At 39.2% G+C, this 12,403-nt stretch overlaps 1 protein-coding gene across 5 annotated transcripts in view; it reads right to left on the bottom strand.

The window, feature by feature from the left end:
* FAM13C (family with sequence similarity 13 member C) overlaps positions 1-12,403 on the bottom strand; it is a 154,211-nt gene that overhangs the window by 68,770 nt on the left and 73,038 nt on the right. For all 5 annotated transcript variants that reach the window (XM_046027092.1, XM_046027091.1, XM_046027090.1 and 2 more), the window contains one exon: positions 6,935-6,998. In XM_046027092.1, coding sequence (XP_045883048.1) covers positions 6,935-6,998 — 64 coding nt within the window. The remainder of the gene's footprint in view (positions 1-6,934; positions 6,999-12,403) is intronic.

The following is a 12,403-nucleotide window of genomic DNA, read 5'->3' on the forward strand; positions in this document are numbered from 1 at the left end:
ATATTTACACTAAGAAATTATGTCACTTTTATAGCACTATTTTAGCACTATTTCCTCCCCAGAGGACTTCCAGGAAAGACGGACTCTACCATCTTAGGAGGACCCGAAGCTCACCTTACCCCACAGATACAACTAGATAACACTCACATCATCAGTGTAAATAACCCAGAAAACAACCCAAAGACTGACCAATAAACTCCATAACTCAGTGTACAGAAAATACCCATGGAAGAGGGGAGAAAGGGCAGAGACATAGTGGGGAGCTGAAGGGACTGTGGCTGCCCACAGGAGGGAGTCACAGGTGTACAGAGGAAAGAGAAATAGATAAACCCTCACACTGGGGAGCCTGCATGGGGAAGACAAATAACATAGCATTTGACTTTGAAAACCAGAAGGGCGAAATTTCATGCATTCTTACAATCAGCAGGACTAAAAACCTGGAAATTTAAAAATCACTAGTCTTAGCTCTGGGAGAGCCAGGAGGGCAAGAGTAAACTGAGTCCTTCCTTTAAAGAGATAACACTACAAACAGCTCATGGAGATACAGCATAGAAGCAGCAGTATGAAAAATTCCTGGGGCATATAGGAGGAAGAATTATTTACTAATTACAGAGTATGTTTTAGAGTGACAGATTTCACTAAAAGACTCCTCTAGGAACGAAGGAGCTTCCTCTCCTACCCCCAGCATAAACCACGGCCACCTTTGGGAACCAGTACAGCCCTAGCATTCACAATCTAACTTGCTTACACTATACCCTGCCCCCTCCAGAATGGCCTGCTTCATTTCTGGGCTGTGAGTCCTTTTTCCCAGAAGACCAGTGCAAAACTTGCCAGCATCATGTCTGCAGACAGCATGCTTTGCAAGGCCTCCAACTTGTTGTAGCAGCAGGTCTACAGGTCTCCTCTAAAGATACGTACGCTTTGTTAAAACTGTGTGCCCTGCCCATGTGCATTTGTGGATCTGACCCTGGCTGGCCCTGGTCTTGGTAGCAGTGGCATGTCCCTTGCGGAAGAAGAAGACCAGCATGCAAAATTTATGGGCATTGTACCCACCCTACCCCTATACACTTTACAGAATGGCCCCAGATGGTCCAGTGTCAACAGTGCTGCATCCCCGCTGGAAAAGGCAAATACCACCTCGTTAAAAATGCATACCCCACCCACTCCTTTCAAGAGCAGCAGACAGCTGACTTTCCTAACACAGAGAAACATACAAAATGAGGAGACAGAGGAATATGTCCCAAATGAAAAAACAGGACAAAACTATAGCAAGAGACCTAAGGTAAATGGAGGCTAAGTAACATGCCTGATAGAGAATTTAAAGTAATGATCAAGATACTCACTAGACTTAAGAAGAGCGGAGGACCTCAGTGAGATCCTTAACAAAGAGATAGAAAAGAAAACATTAAAAAAAAATTGGAGGAGAAAAGCACAATAAATGAAATTAAAAATGCACTGATGGAATACATAATGACTAGAGGAAACAGAAGAATGAATTAGTGACCTGGAGGGCAGAATAATGGAAAGGAATCAAGCCAACCAGGTGAGAGAAAAAGAATTATGCAAAATGAAAATAGACAGGGAAATAAGTGACTCTATCAGGCATAATATAGTGATCTCAGAAGAAAAAGACAGATAAAAGGGAGCAGAAAATTTATTTGAAGAAATAACTGAAAGCTTCCCTGATCTGGGCAAAGAAACAGATATCCAGATTCAGGAGGCACAGAAAGCCCCCAACAAAGTTAACCCAAGGAGGTTCAAACCAAGACACATAGTAATTTAAATCATAAAAAGTAGAGATAGAGAATTTTAAAAGTGACAAGAGAAAAGAGGATTGTTACATACAAGGGAAACCCCATAAGGCTATCAGTGGACTTGAGCAGAAACTCCACATGCCGAGAGAGTATCATGATCTATTCAAAGTACTGAATGGCAAAAATCTGCAGTCAAGAATATTCTAACCATCAAGGCTATCATGCAGAATAGGATACAAACAAAATCTAAACCAGCTTCATGACCACTACACCAGCCTTACAAGAAATATGAAAGGGGACTCTCTGAGTCAAAAGGAAAGACCATAAGTAAGAGTAAAAAAGTAGGAAGTACAAAAGCAGTAAAAATAAGTACATCTGTAAAAATCAGACAAGGAACTTACAAACTAAAAGCATGTAAAATATGACACCATACACCTAAAACGTGGAGGGAAAGAAGTAAAGAATGGGTTCAAACTTAAGTGACTGTCAACTTACTATAGACTACTATATGGAGAAGATGCTATATGCAAATCTAATGGTAACCACAAATCAAATGCAGTAACAGATACGCAAAAACTAAAGAGAAAAGAATACAAGCATATCACTAAAGAAAGCCAACTTATGGGGCGCCTGGGTGGCTCAGTGGGTTAAAGCCTCTGCCTTCGGCTCAGGTCATGATCCCAGGGTCCTGGGATGGAGCCCCACATCAGGCTCTCTGCTCAGCGGGAAGCCTGTTTCCTCCTCTCTCCCTTTCTCTCTGCCTGCCTCTCTGCCTACTTGTGATCTCTATCTGTCAAATAAATAAATAAAATCTTAAAAAAAAAAAAAGAAAGCCAACTTTTGGTAAGAGGAGAGTTCAAGAGAAGAAAGTAACAGAGAAGATCTAGTATTTGTTCCCCAAACCAGGCCTTCAGATGATTGACATTGAGGCCTAATCCCTCCCCTCAGTAATTCTGGGATGGTTTGCCTTATTCATACTTGATGGGAACCTGTGACTAAATTCTACAAGCATTGGGAAAATGAAAAAAAAAAAAATAGGGGGAAGGGGGGACAGGTAGAATCAATGAGTGTTAAAAATGAAAGGGCTCCTAGGGGTGCCTGGGTGACTCAGTGGGTTAAGCCTTTGGCTTTGGCTCAGGTCATGATCTCAGGGGCCTGGGATTGAGCCCCGCATCGGGCTCTCTGCTCGACAGTGAGCCTGCTTCCTCCCTCTCTCTCTCTGCCTGCCTCTCTGCCTACTTGTGATCTCTCTCTGTGTCAAATAAATTAAAACAAAACTGAAAGGGCTCCTAGAACTAACCCAATTCAAACCTCCTGCCTCAATTTTACAATAGAAAAACTACAAGAAATTCCTATACTGCTTTATGATATGCAGTCTCTAACAGAAAAAGTGGTGTGAAGACCCAATATGCCATACTTTCTCAGGGAAGAGAAGACCCATTAGTTTTCTTCATACATCTGTTATTTTTCTTAATTGGAAATGGAGACAAGAAGGGGATTTACTGGGATATGAAGAAGGAAAAAATGTTTGTTCTCATTTACCCTCAGTTTTTTGATCTATTGAGTGCTTATCAATTATATGGATGTGGAGATATAACTAAAACCAAGGATAAAGATGGATGAGACATTGATTGGGGCACGTGGGTGGCTCAGTTGGTTAACTGGCTGGTTCTTGATTTCAGTTCAGGTCATGATCTCAGGTCCTGGGATTGAGGCCTGCGTCAGGCTCTGTCGCTCAGCAGCGTCTGCTTGAGGATTCTCTTTCTCTCTCTGCTCCTCCCTCTCCCACTCTCTCTCTCAAATAAATAATAAATCTTTAAGAAAAAAAAATGGATGAGAGACATTGATAGATCTCAAGTCTAGAATATTTTTCAATCATGATCCTGAAGACCCCAACAAATAAAACCTTCTGATGTCTTACAGAAGAAAAATCTGACAATTCAGCTCAGTGGCAACAGGGAAACTTATTCAGTTTTTCTGAAACAAACTCCTATAACATAGTCTCAGAGGTACCAAAACCCATGGGATGGGGTTGCAAGTCCTGTCAAGAGACCCAAGATCAAAGACTAGTAGCTTGAGACTGGCTTAAGAAAAGTGAGACTAGCCAAAATCAAATCTATACCCATGCCAAGTGGTAATAATAAGTGAATGTGTTTTCCAGTTCACTGGGAGGGCTCCATGCTGGGTGTAGAGCCTATTTAAAAAAAAAAAAAAAAAGAATATTGAACTTTATAGCCAGTTCACTGGGAAAGTAGGGGAATATACCCAGAGACAGGTGTTTATATGTAGACAAATCATACCATGTATTGTCTTACTGAGTATAGGAGACCTAGAGTCAAGTGTCAGCTCTGGAACCAAGCTATAGCTGAGGCCCATCTATCTGTGACAGAGCAAGTATAATTAAAAAGTTCAAAAAGTAAAAGTAAATTAACAGATATGAAATTTTAGGAAAATATAAAGTACATATGTAATATCTTAAAATTTTTATTGTATATATACAGCATTAGGGTCTATGGAAATGTCTGGAAAATATTTAAGAAACTCTTTAGACTTGCAATTGATGTAAAGAAAGAAAGCAGATATGGAACTGGTGGGTTCATTTCAGAGAACTATATGGTTATGTGTGAGTTGTGGGGAGGGGGGCAGTGGTAAATAAAAACAAGAAAGGAACAAAGAGGAATGAAGACAGCTAACATAACAAAAAAGTCTTGCAGTTCTGTTCAGAGATAGAAGGAATACTCCTGTAAAAAGTCAGCTATACAGAGACCAAATACCAGTTAATTTTAAAAAAGAAATGTTATCAGTAACAACTTATCATAATAGTAAAAAACTAGGGGAAAAAACATACAATGGGTTACAGCAAGGAGAAGAAAACTAAAACTACATGCTAAATATGTATGAATTTCAGAAGCATAATACTGAGTAAATGAAATCGGATACAGAAAAGTATATACAATGCATTTATGAAAATCTCAGTAATAGACAAAACAAATCTATTTTAGTCTGAAGAGTAGTTATCCTTATTGGAGAGTAGTGACTGGAAGGAATTATACAGGGGTGTCTGAGATGCTGATAATGTCATTTCTTAATCTAGTTCATCCAGCTGTACATTTAGGATATATGCACCATTATATATATTTTTCTGTTTCAATTAAAAATATATTTTTTAAAGATTTTACTTATTTATTTGACAGAGATCACAAGTAGGCAGAGAGGCAGGCAGAGAGAGAGAGAGGAGGAAGCAGGCTCCCGGCTGAACAGAGAGCCCGATGTGGGGCTCGATCCCAAGACCCTGGGATCATGACCTGAGCCGACGAAGGCAGAGGCTTTAACCCACTGAGCCACCCAGGCGCCCCTTCAATTAAAAATATTAAAGCAGTGTTTCCCACCTATGTTCATTAGGATTCTTGCCTAAATAAATGTTATGATGGGATTCTTCCATAAGAGAGTCTGGTTTTCCCTACATTGGGGAAGTGCTGAGAAAAACCCAGTTAAATATATATCTACTCTATAGGATGTCTTCATCAATGTATCGGCCCTCCGGCATGGGTCATACTTCTCCCATTCAAGCTTTCCTAGGTTTCCTCTGGCTCCCAAATTTTAGTCACAACAGAAACTGCACCAAAGATGTGGACTGGAACAAACATCCCACACAGTTTACCCTTTGAGTGGAACAAAACACTGAGCAGACACCACTCTTACCAACAGTTTGGATCAGCAGCACTCCCTTATCATGGAAGAACACACATTTAAAATAGGGCATTGCCTATTTTATTTTGAATACATGTCTCCATTCAATGTTCCTGCACCCATGTAATCCCAGAGCAATAAACTGGCACATTTCATGAAATTTGCTAACACAATATAGCAAAGAAATACAAGGAAGCAGATTTTCAAATAGATCTTTTTGCATGTGTGATTTCAGAATGCTCAAGTAATCTCAGCATTCGTATGGGCTTCTAGTTCACAAATCTGAGTTTCTCCCAAATACTTGAAACCTATCACAGGCTGACTCTTACAATCACCTCATTTTTCTAGTCACTTATGTCAAAACAAATCAGCGCTTCTTTATAGCTTGCATTTTGCTTATAAACAATGTGTTCATTGATTCAGCCTCTTGCCTCTTTTTTCTTAAACTCTTTGTCACTCTTATTACCATAAATGAGATTAGGAATTTGAAGGCCATCTCTATGCACAAATAAATAACAAGCAGTGTTCTGTTTTTTTAACTTTAGGTCATTTTCCACAACTTTAGTTATTTTTTTTAACTTGATTTAATCAGGCAGTTGGTTTAACTTTGGCTATTCATTTCTATCAAGTTCTAAAGTAAAAAATGAAAAAGAAAATCCCCTAAATTTAATTAATTGCCTTTTCTTGGAGGGAGAGAAGAGATCACTCCTCAAATGACAAATAAGCAATTTGCCTCAAGTCCATCATCTTTCTTCCCGGCATCTGAGCATCAAGTCTTTTTCATTCCCTTTGTTATGATCCTAATCAGATATACCACCCACTGCTCCTTTATTATAAAATGAGGGCAAGGGAAACTAGACAGTATTTCAAGCCAAGGTCTTAAGCCAAAGCATTCATAATAACAGGGATCCTAATTATGTTATATTGATTTCCAACAGGAGAATTAAATTATCTATTTCAAAGAAAATTTAGAACAAACATTAACATAATGATGTCCGGTTTCGTGAGAAATCATTTGGATTGAAAAATAGGACTTCAGTGTTTCAAAATATACTAAGAAGACCATATTGCAAACACCAAACTATATCATACTCCATGGACAAATAGTAAGCAGGTTTACATTTAAGACTACAAAAGCCATGAGAGAGAGAGAGAGAGAGACGGAATAAAATTAAGAGAAAGAACTACAAATGTAACTGCCACACCATGGTTATACAATCCTAAAGCAAAGTCGAAAACAGAATAATGAAATGACTACTGGACTTGGTTTAGGTCCAAAATGTAGTGAGCAGTCTCTCAGATAATTTTAAATCTATTTGCTCCAGAGTGAGGAAAAACATTACCCAAAGAGCTACAGGGAAAACAAACTCACTTAAGAGCAAAAACACTTGAAGTTTTAATCAGAAAGAATTCCCAATACTAGGAAAAAAGAATAATAAATTTCATGATTGGCTAATTCATTTCATACAACCAATAATGATGGCACCTACTTCATTTAAGTCTTGATGAGTCTCAAAAGCATCCTTTGACCAAATGGCAGCCCTCTGGTCGATTCTGTAAAATATAAAGAAAAGTTATTTCCATTTAAAAGAAATCTCTCAACAATGCACATTTGAAGCTGGCAGCTACAGATCTGGCTGTACCCTTGCTCAAAACCTTCATTGGTGTCCCACTGACCACAGAATAAAATCCAGACTCCTTATAATAGTCTGTAACACATCACAGTGCTTGAATTCTGTGCCTGAGTGTCCAGCCCCACTTCCTAACACTCACACCCAGTCCCCTACACTCCAGCCTCTCTGGCCTTCTCTTGGTTTCTTGAACACATATTGTTTGTTCCCTGTTCAAACCATCCTAATCACTATCCCAGACTGTTCTCCCCCAGATCTTAATAAAACTGACTTTACCAACATATAAGCCTCAGTGTAGCTGGATGTCATCTCCCAACAGGCCTTCCTGATGTTCTTGACTAGAAGTAGCCCTCCCTACACTCTCTACCCCACTGTCCTTAGATTTTTTCTTCTTAGCACTTATCACTGACTGACATAACCTGTTTATTTGCATTTCCTCATTAAAATGTAAGCTCCAGAAAATTAGTGATTATGTCCATTTTTACGCTGCTGAATCCTCAGTATCTAATACAGATTTAATATTTTTTCATTAATTCAAAAAAGTTTTGTGTATGTGATCTGATATATCTGATACAGTCAGTACAGAAAGATATCATTTGTTCACAGGAGATAGCATTTGGAAATTTCATCTTATCTTTTAACTAATACAATAAACACAGTAATTTCTGTGTAACATAATGAAGCTGGGTTTTGCTACTACATAATTTCTAATAAAAGAAAATGACTTAAAGCACATCTACTCTGAATCGACTTTTTAAAATTTAAACACACAAAAAAACAAAAGTTCACTACAGGCAGATGCTGAATTCAAAATCATAATTTGTCAAATGTTATGACCTAATAGTATCTATTATATAACATTCAAGTTTTTCTGTAGCAGTTTGCATGCTATTATATAATAAGTGTATTAAATTATAGTTATTATTCTTATAAAATGCCTGCTTTCTTAATAAAAGATTTAGTCACTGTTAAGTCATTTATAAAAAGATTTATTTGGGGACATAATTATTTACAGTTTTTATTCAGCTTCAGTTTGAGTCCTGAAGAAACTATATATGTTCCTGAAGGGTCAACAAGATTAATGATTTCTTTAAGTCATGATACACATTTAGAAATGCCATAAGCATAACTTCTTCAAAATATTTTTAAGAATGCAAAATTTGTTCAGTCTAAGGGCACTGCTAACTATGCAAACAATTTACTTCCAATGAGAAAAGTAAGGAGATGGTAAACAAAATTGTCTGGAATGCACTGATTTCTACCACATCTGTACAAGCCAGCATGTCTCTCCTGAGTATGCAGGAAGGTTAAGTGTTCAACAGTGAGCTCAGGAAGAGATCACTGAAATGGGAAAAGAAAGTGAGGAAGACCACTGGCACACCCATTCTATCCCCATCAATTCCCTGGGCTGCAAACACAGTAATAACAGGGCTTCGGAAAATACGAAATTGCTCTATCGAACAAATGGGGGAAACCTTCTTAGGCACAAGAGTTATTGTGTCCAATCCAGTACCATCTAAAATTTTGAATGGTTCATAATTTCTTTGTAATATGCACTGGTTCTCAAATTGCATTTCTATAGAGTTATGGTAGCACCAGAAAAATGGAAGGGTGATATTCAATGGAAAAAATAGTTATCAGTTTATAGTTTAACCATATATGTCTCTAGGGCTTTGGTGCTAGCAGACAGTAAAACAAATACACAAGTAGCAAACATTAATGGAAAAAAGCAGAAATAGACTTTGTTAAAATATATATTATTGAGATGCAGAGAACAGCCTATTTATAATACACTTACATGATCTTCCAGGGAAAGTACTTATAATTGCCAAATAAACCTCCAGATTCAAGTTTAAGAATGGTGGTGTAAGCATCAAAGTTGCTTTAATTTAATAGCCATCTGAATGTCCCCTATCTGCCGGGTATAGTGTTGGGGAGGTAGTAATCAATAAGCAGACTCTAGGCCTTTAGGAGACTTACAATTCAGTGAAGTCTGAAGCAGAGGATAAAATCAACACCCATTCTTGAGGCTAATTTAGTAAGCCAAGGATCAGGGCATAGACGTGGATATTAGAAGGTAGAAAGGAACTGAGGAGGAGAAACAAGAGACATATTTTCAAGGATAAAAGTAATCAAAAGTTAGGGGCACCTGGGTGGCTCTGTTGGTTAAGTGTCTGCCTTCAGCTCAGGTCGTGATCTCCAGATCCTAGGATTGAGCCCCATGTCGGGCTCCCTGCTCAGAGGGGAGTCTGCTTCTCCTTCTCCCTCTGCTCTTCCTCCCTTATGCTCTCTTTCTCTCAAAATAAAATAAAATAAAATCTTAAGGAAAAAAATCAAGAGGTCTTGGGTGTGTATTGAAAGTGTAGAATAAAAGAAATGGGATAATCAAAGTTATTCCAAAGTTTTGAGACTATGTGACTAGAAAGATGACAGGTGTTTTTTCTAATGGAGATAGAAAAATATGTAATTTTGGTGGGGAGAGCAGGCAGTTGGCAGAAAGAAAGGCAATTCATGAGTTTAGATTTAGATATTTGCAGCTTGAAGTGAGGCTGAGTTAGGGAAGTAAGAGTAGGGCTTACCCTAGTATTCGCACTCCACAGTGTGTTCAGCAGAGAGGCTGTGGTAATGGTAACTATGATGTGCGGTGGTCACAGGTTCTGCACTGATGTTTCTTCCCTGTTGTTCAGCCAGAGCCTAGGATGGTAACTGGCCTATGGTATACACTCAGTGCACGCTTTTGGATGGGTAAAGGAAGAAACAGAAGGAACAGATCTAAGAATGGTCTTCTTGATCCACTTACTAGCTGTGTGTACCCACAGGTAAGATATCAACCTCTGTAAGGCTTGCTTTCCTCATCTGTAAAGTGAGGATAATAGCAGCTACCTCGTAGGATAATTCACGATACTACTGCTAGCTGTAATAAAAAATAACTCATGGATCTAGAATCATATATGAAAACTCACATAACACAATTATAAATGATGATAATACATAGTCTATTTTATTAACAATAATCAAAGCCTTGTGAATAAGCAAGCTGAAAAAGACAAAACCTGGGATTTCCTTACTCAGGGCCACTGGGCAATTCTCTAAAACTGGCCAGTTTCGTGGACAGGAGAAAGAAGGTACAGATCCATCACTAAGGAGGTAAGAAGCTAACTGGAATATCATTCTAAATAACAAAGATAAAGAGGTTATGAGAAAGAAGAGCGCCATGAAACCATCTAACAGTTCACCAGCCCTTACTACACCAGCCTGGGAATGCCAGGTACTTTACTTACATTATTTCATTTAATCCTTATAGTAACTATATGAGATTAGCATTAGTATTCTCATTTGACTTAACAGAAAATAAGGCAGTTATATAACTTTATTTATTTATTAAATTAATATTTATGAACCACCAACTATGTACCAGGTCCTATTGGAGGTTTTTGGAATAAAACAGGGAATAAAACAAAGTCTCTGCCCTAATGGAACTTACAATTTTCATATGAGGAAAGAGAACCTAAAGAAATAAACCAGTGATCTATGGTGTACCAGGTGCTAAGTATAGCAGAAAACAAGAAAGGGCGGCAAGGAGAACAGAACATGCAGGTGCATTGCCCAGGCTCACACTGCTAGAAAATCTCAGTCATCTGGAGATCGTGAGAATGCAAGCAGAGAAACAAAAGGCTGATGGACTGAACAAGATAAAGGTCATGGCAGAAGAGGAAAGAAAAATGAAAGCTTCTCCATAGAGGAATTTAGCAATGAAAAGAGAACTGGAACAGTATCTAGGTATCTCAAATTCCCTTTTTTTTTTTTTCCATTTTATTTATTTTTTCAGCGTAACAGTATTCATTCTTTTTGCACAACACCCAGTGCTCCATGCAAAACGTGCCCTCCCCATTACCCACCACCTGTTCCCCCAACCTCCCACCCCTGACCCTTCAAAACCCTCAGGTTGTTTTTCAGAGTCCATAGTCTCTTATTAAATGAATCAAATTCCCTTTTTTTAAAGATCTTTAAAGATACTGCTTGAACCATTTACAATCCTGTCTGAAGACTGGCCTAAACATAAATTCTGGGTCACACTGAAACGTTCCCTCCAATTCTCTTGCTTCCCTTCACCCAAAGTAATGATAGGAAAGGAACCACGCCCATCTCTGCTAGGGGTAGGCCTGTCAGAGCACTCTGCCAGCTTCATCACAGCTGTCCTCCGGTCCAGCAACAAGAAATGCAGACTGTGTTCCACAGAGCCCGATTCTGGGTCTCAGCACTGACGAGAGTTTCATGCCTCTGAAGATCACCACGGTCACCAGCACTGTCACCACCACCATCATCGCTGTCGTCACCACCACCACCAGCAGTGTCATCACTACCACCATGGTCATTGTCACCACGACCACCACCAACGTCACTGTCATCACCAACACTGTCACCACCACCACTGTCATCATCACTGCTACTGTCGTCGCCACTGCCATCATCATCATGACCACTATTGTGGTGCCCCCACCACTACCGTCACTGCCACTGTCATCACCACCACCACCACCATCACAGTCACCCCCACTGCCACTCCAATTGTTACCACCACTGCCATCATCACCTCCACCATCACTGTGATCACTACGTATCTGCCCCTCTGCCACTGCTACCACTGCCACACTTACTGTCATCACCACCACCACCACTGTCACCAGCATCACGGTCACCACAACTACCACTGTCATCACCACCACCCCTGTCATCATCACCACTACAGCCATCATCAGTATTGTCACCACCACAGTCCCCAGGACTGACTGCCACATCACTACCGCAACCGCTGCCACCCCTACCATTGCCACCATGATATAATTCAAATTAAAAGCACTTCTGGCAGAAAAATAGAAAACTTAATCGTGCACTGATAGTAAAAGATCTTCTCCTGGAGGTGGTGACTGCAAAGTTGTGGACAACCCATGAAAGAGGATCTTTTCCAAATGTTTTGGTGTTCCCACATTGCTGGAACCCTAAAGCGTATGCTAAGCCAATATGTAGGATCATCCTTCAGTGGTCTTCCCTCGGAACATGTACTGGAATTCAAAATAGCCAAATGAACAAAGCATTAAGATATTTTTCATGGCCTAAGGATAGTGTCAGATCACAGATGTAATAATTTGTGAAGAAGCAATAGTTCAGCATAGGATTTTAAAATTTATATCAATAGTTCAATCATCTATAATTAAATTTGAAGATGAAGGCGTTCCCTATCTCAGTGAAAAATTTCCCCCTCTATCCAGTGCCAGAGTTATTCTGACATTTTCCTCTCCCTAAAGCTCAATAGCCACTGTACTATGA

The sequence above is a fragment of the Meles meles genome, chromosome 13 (genome assembly GCF_922984935.1).
Source record: "Meles meles chromosome 13, mMelMel3.1 paternal haplotype, whole genome shotgun sequence".
Lineage (NCBI taxonomy): Eukaryota > Metazoa > Chordata > Mammalia > Carnivora > Mustelidae > Meles > Meles meles.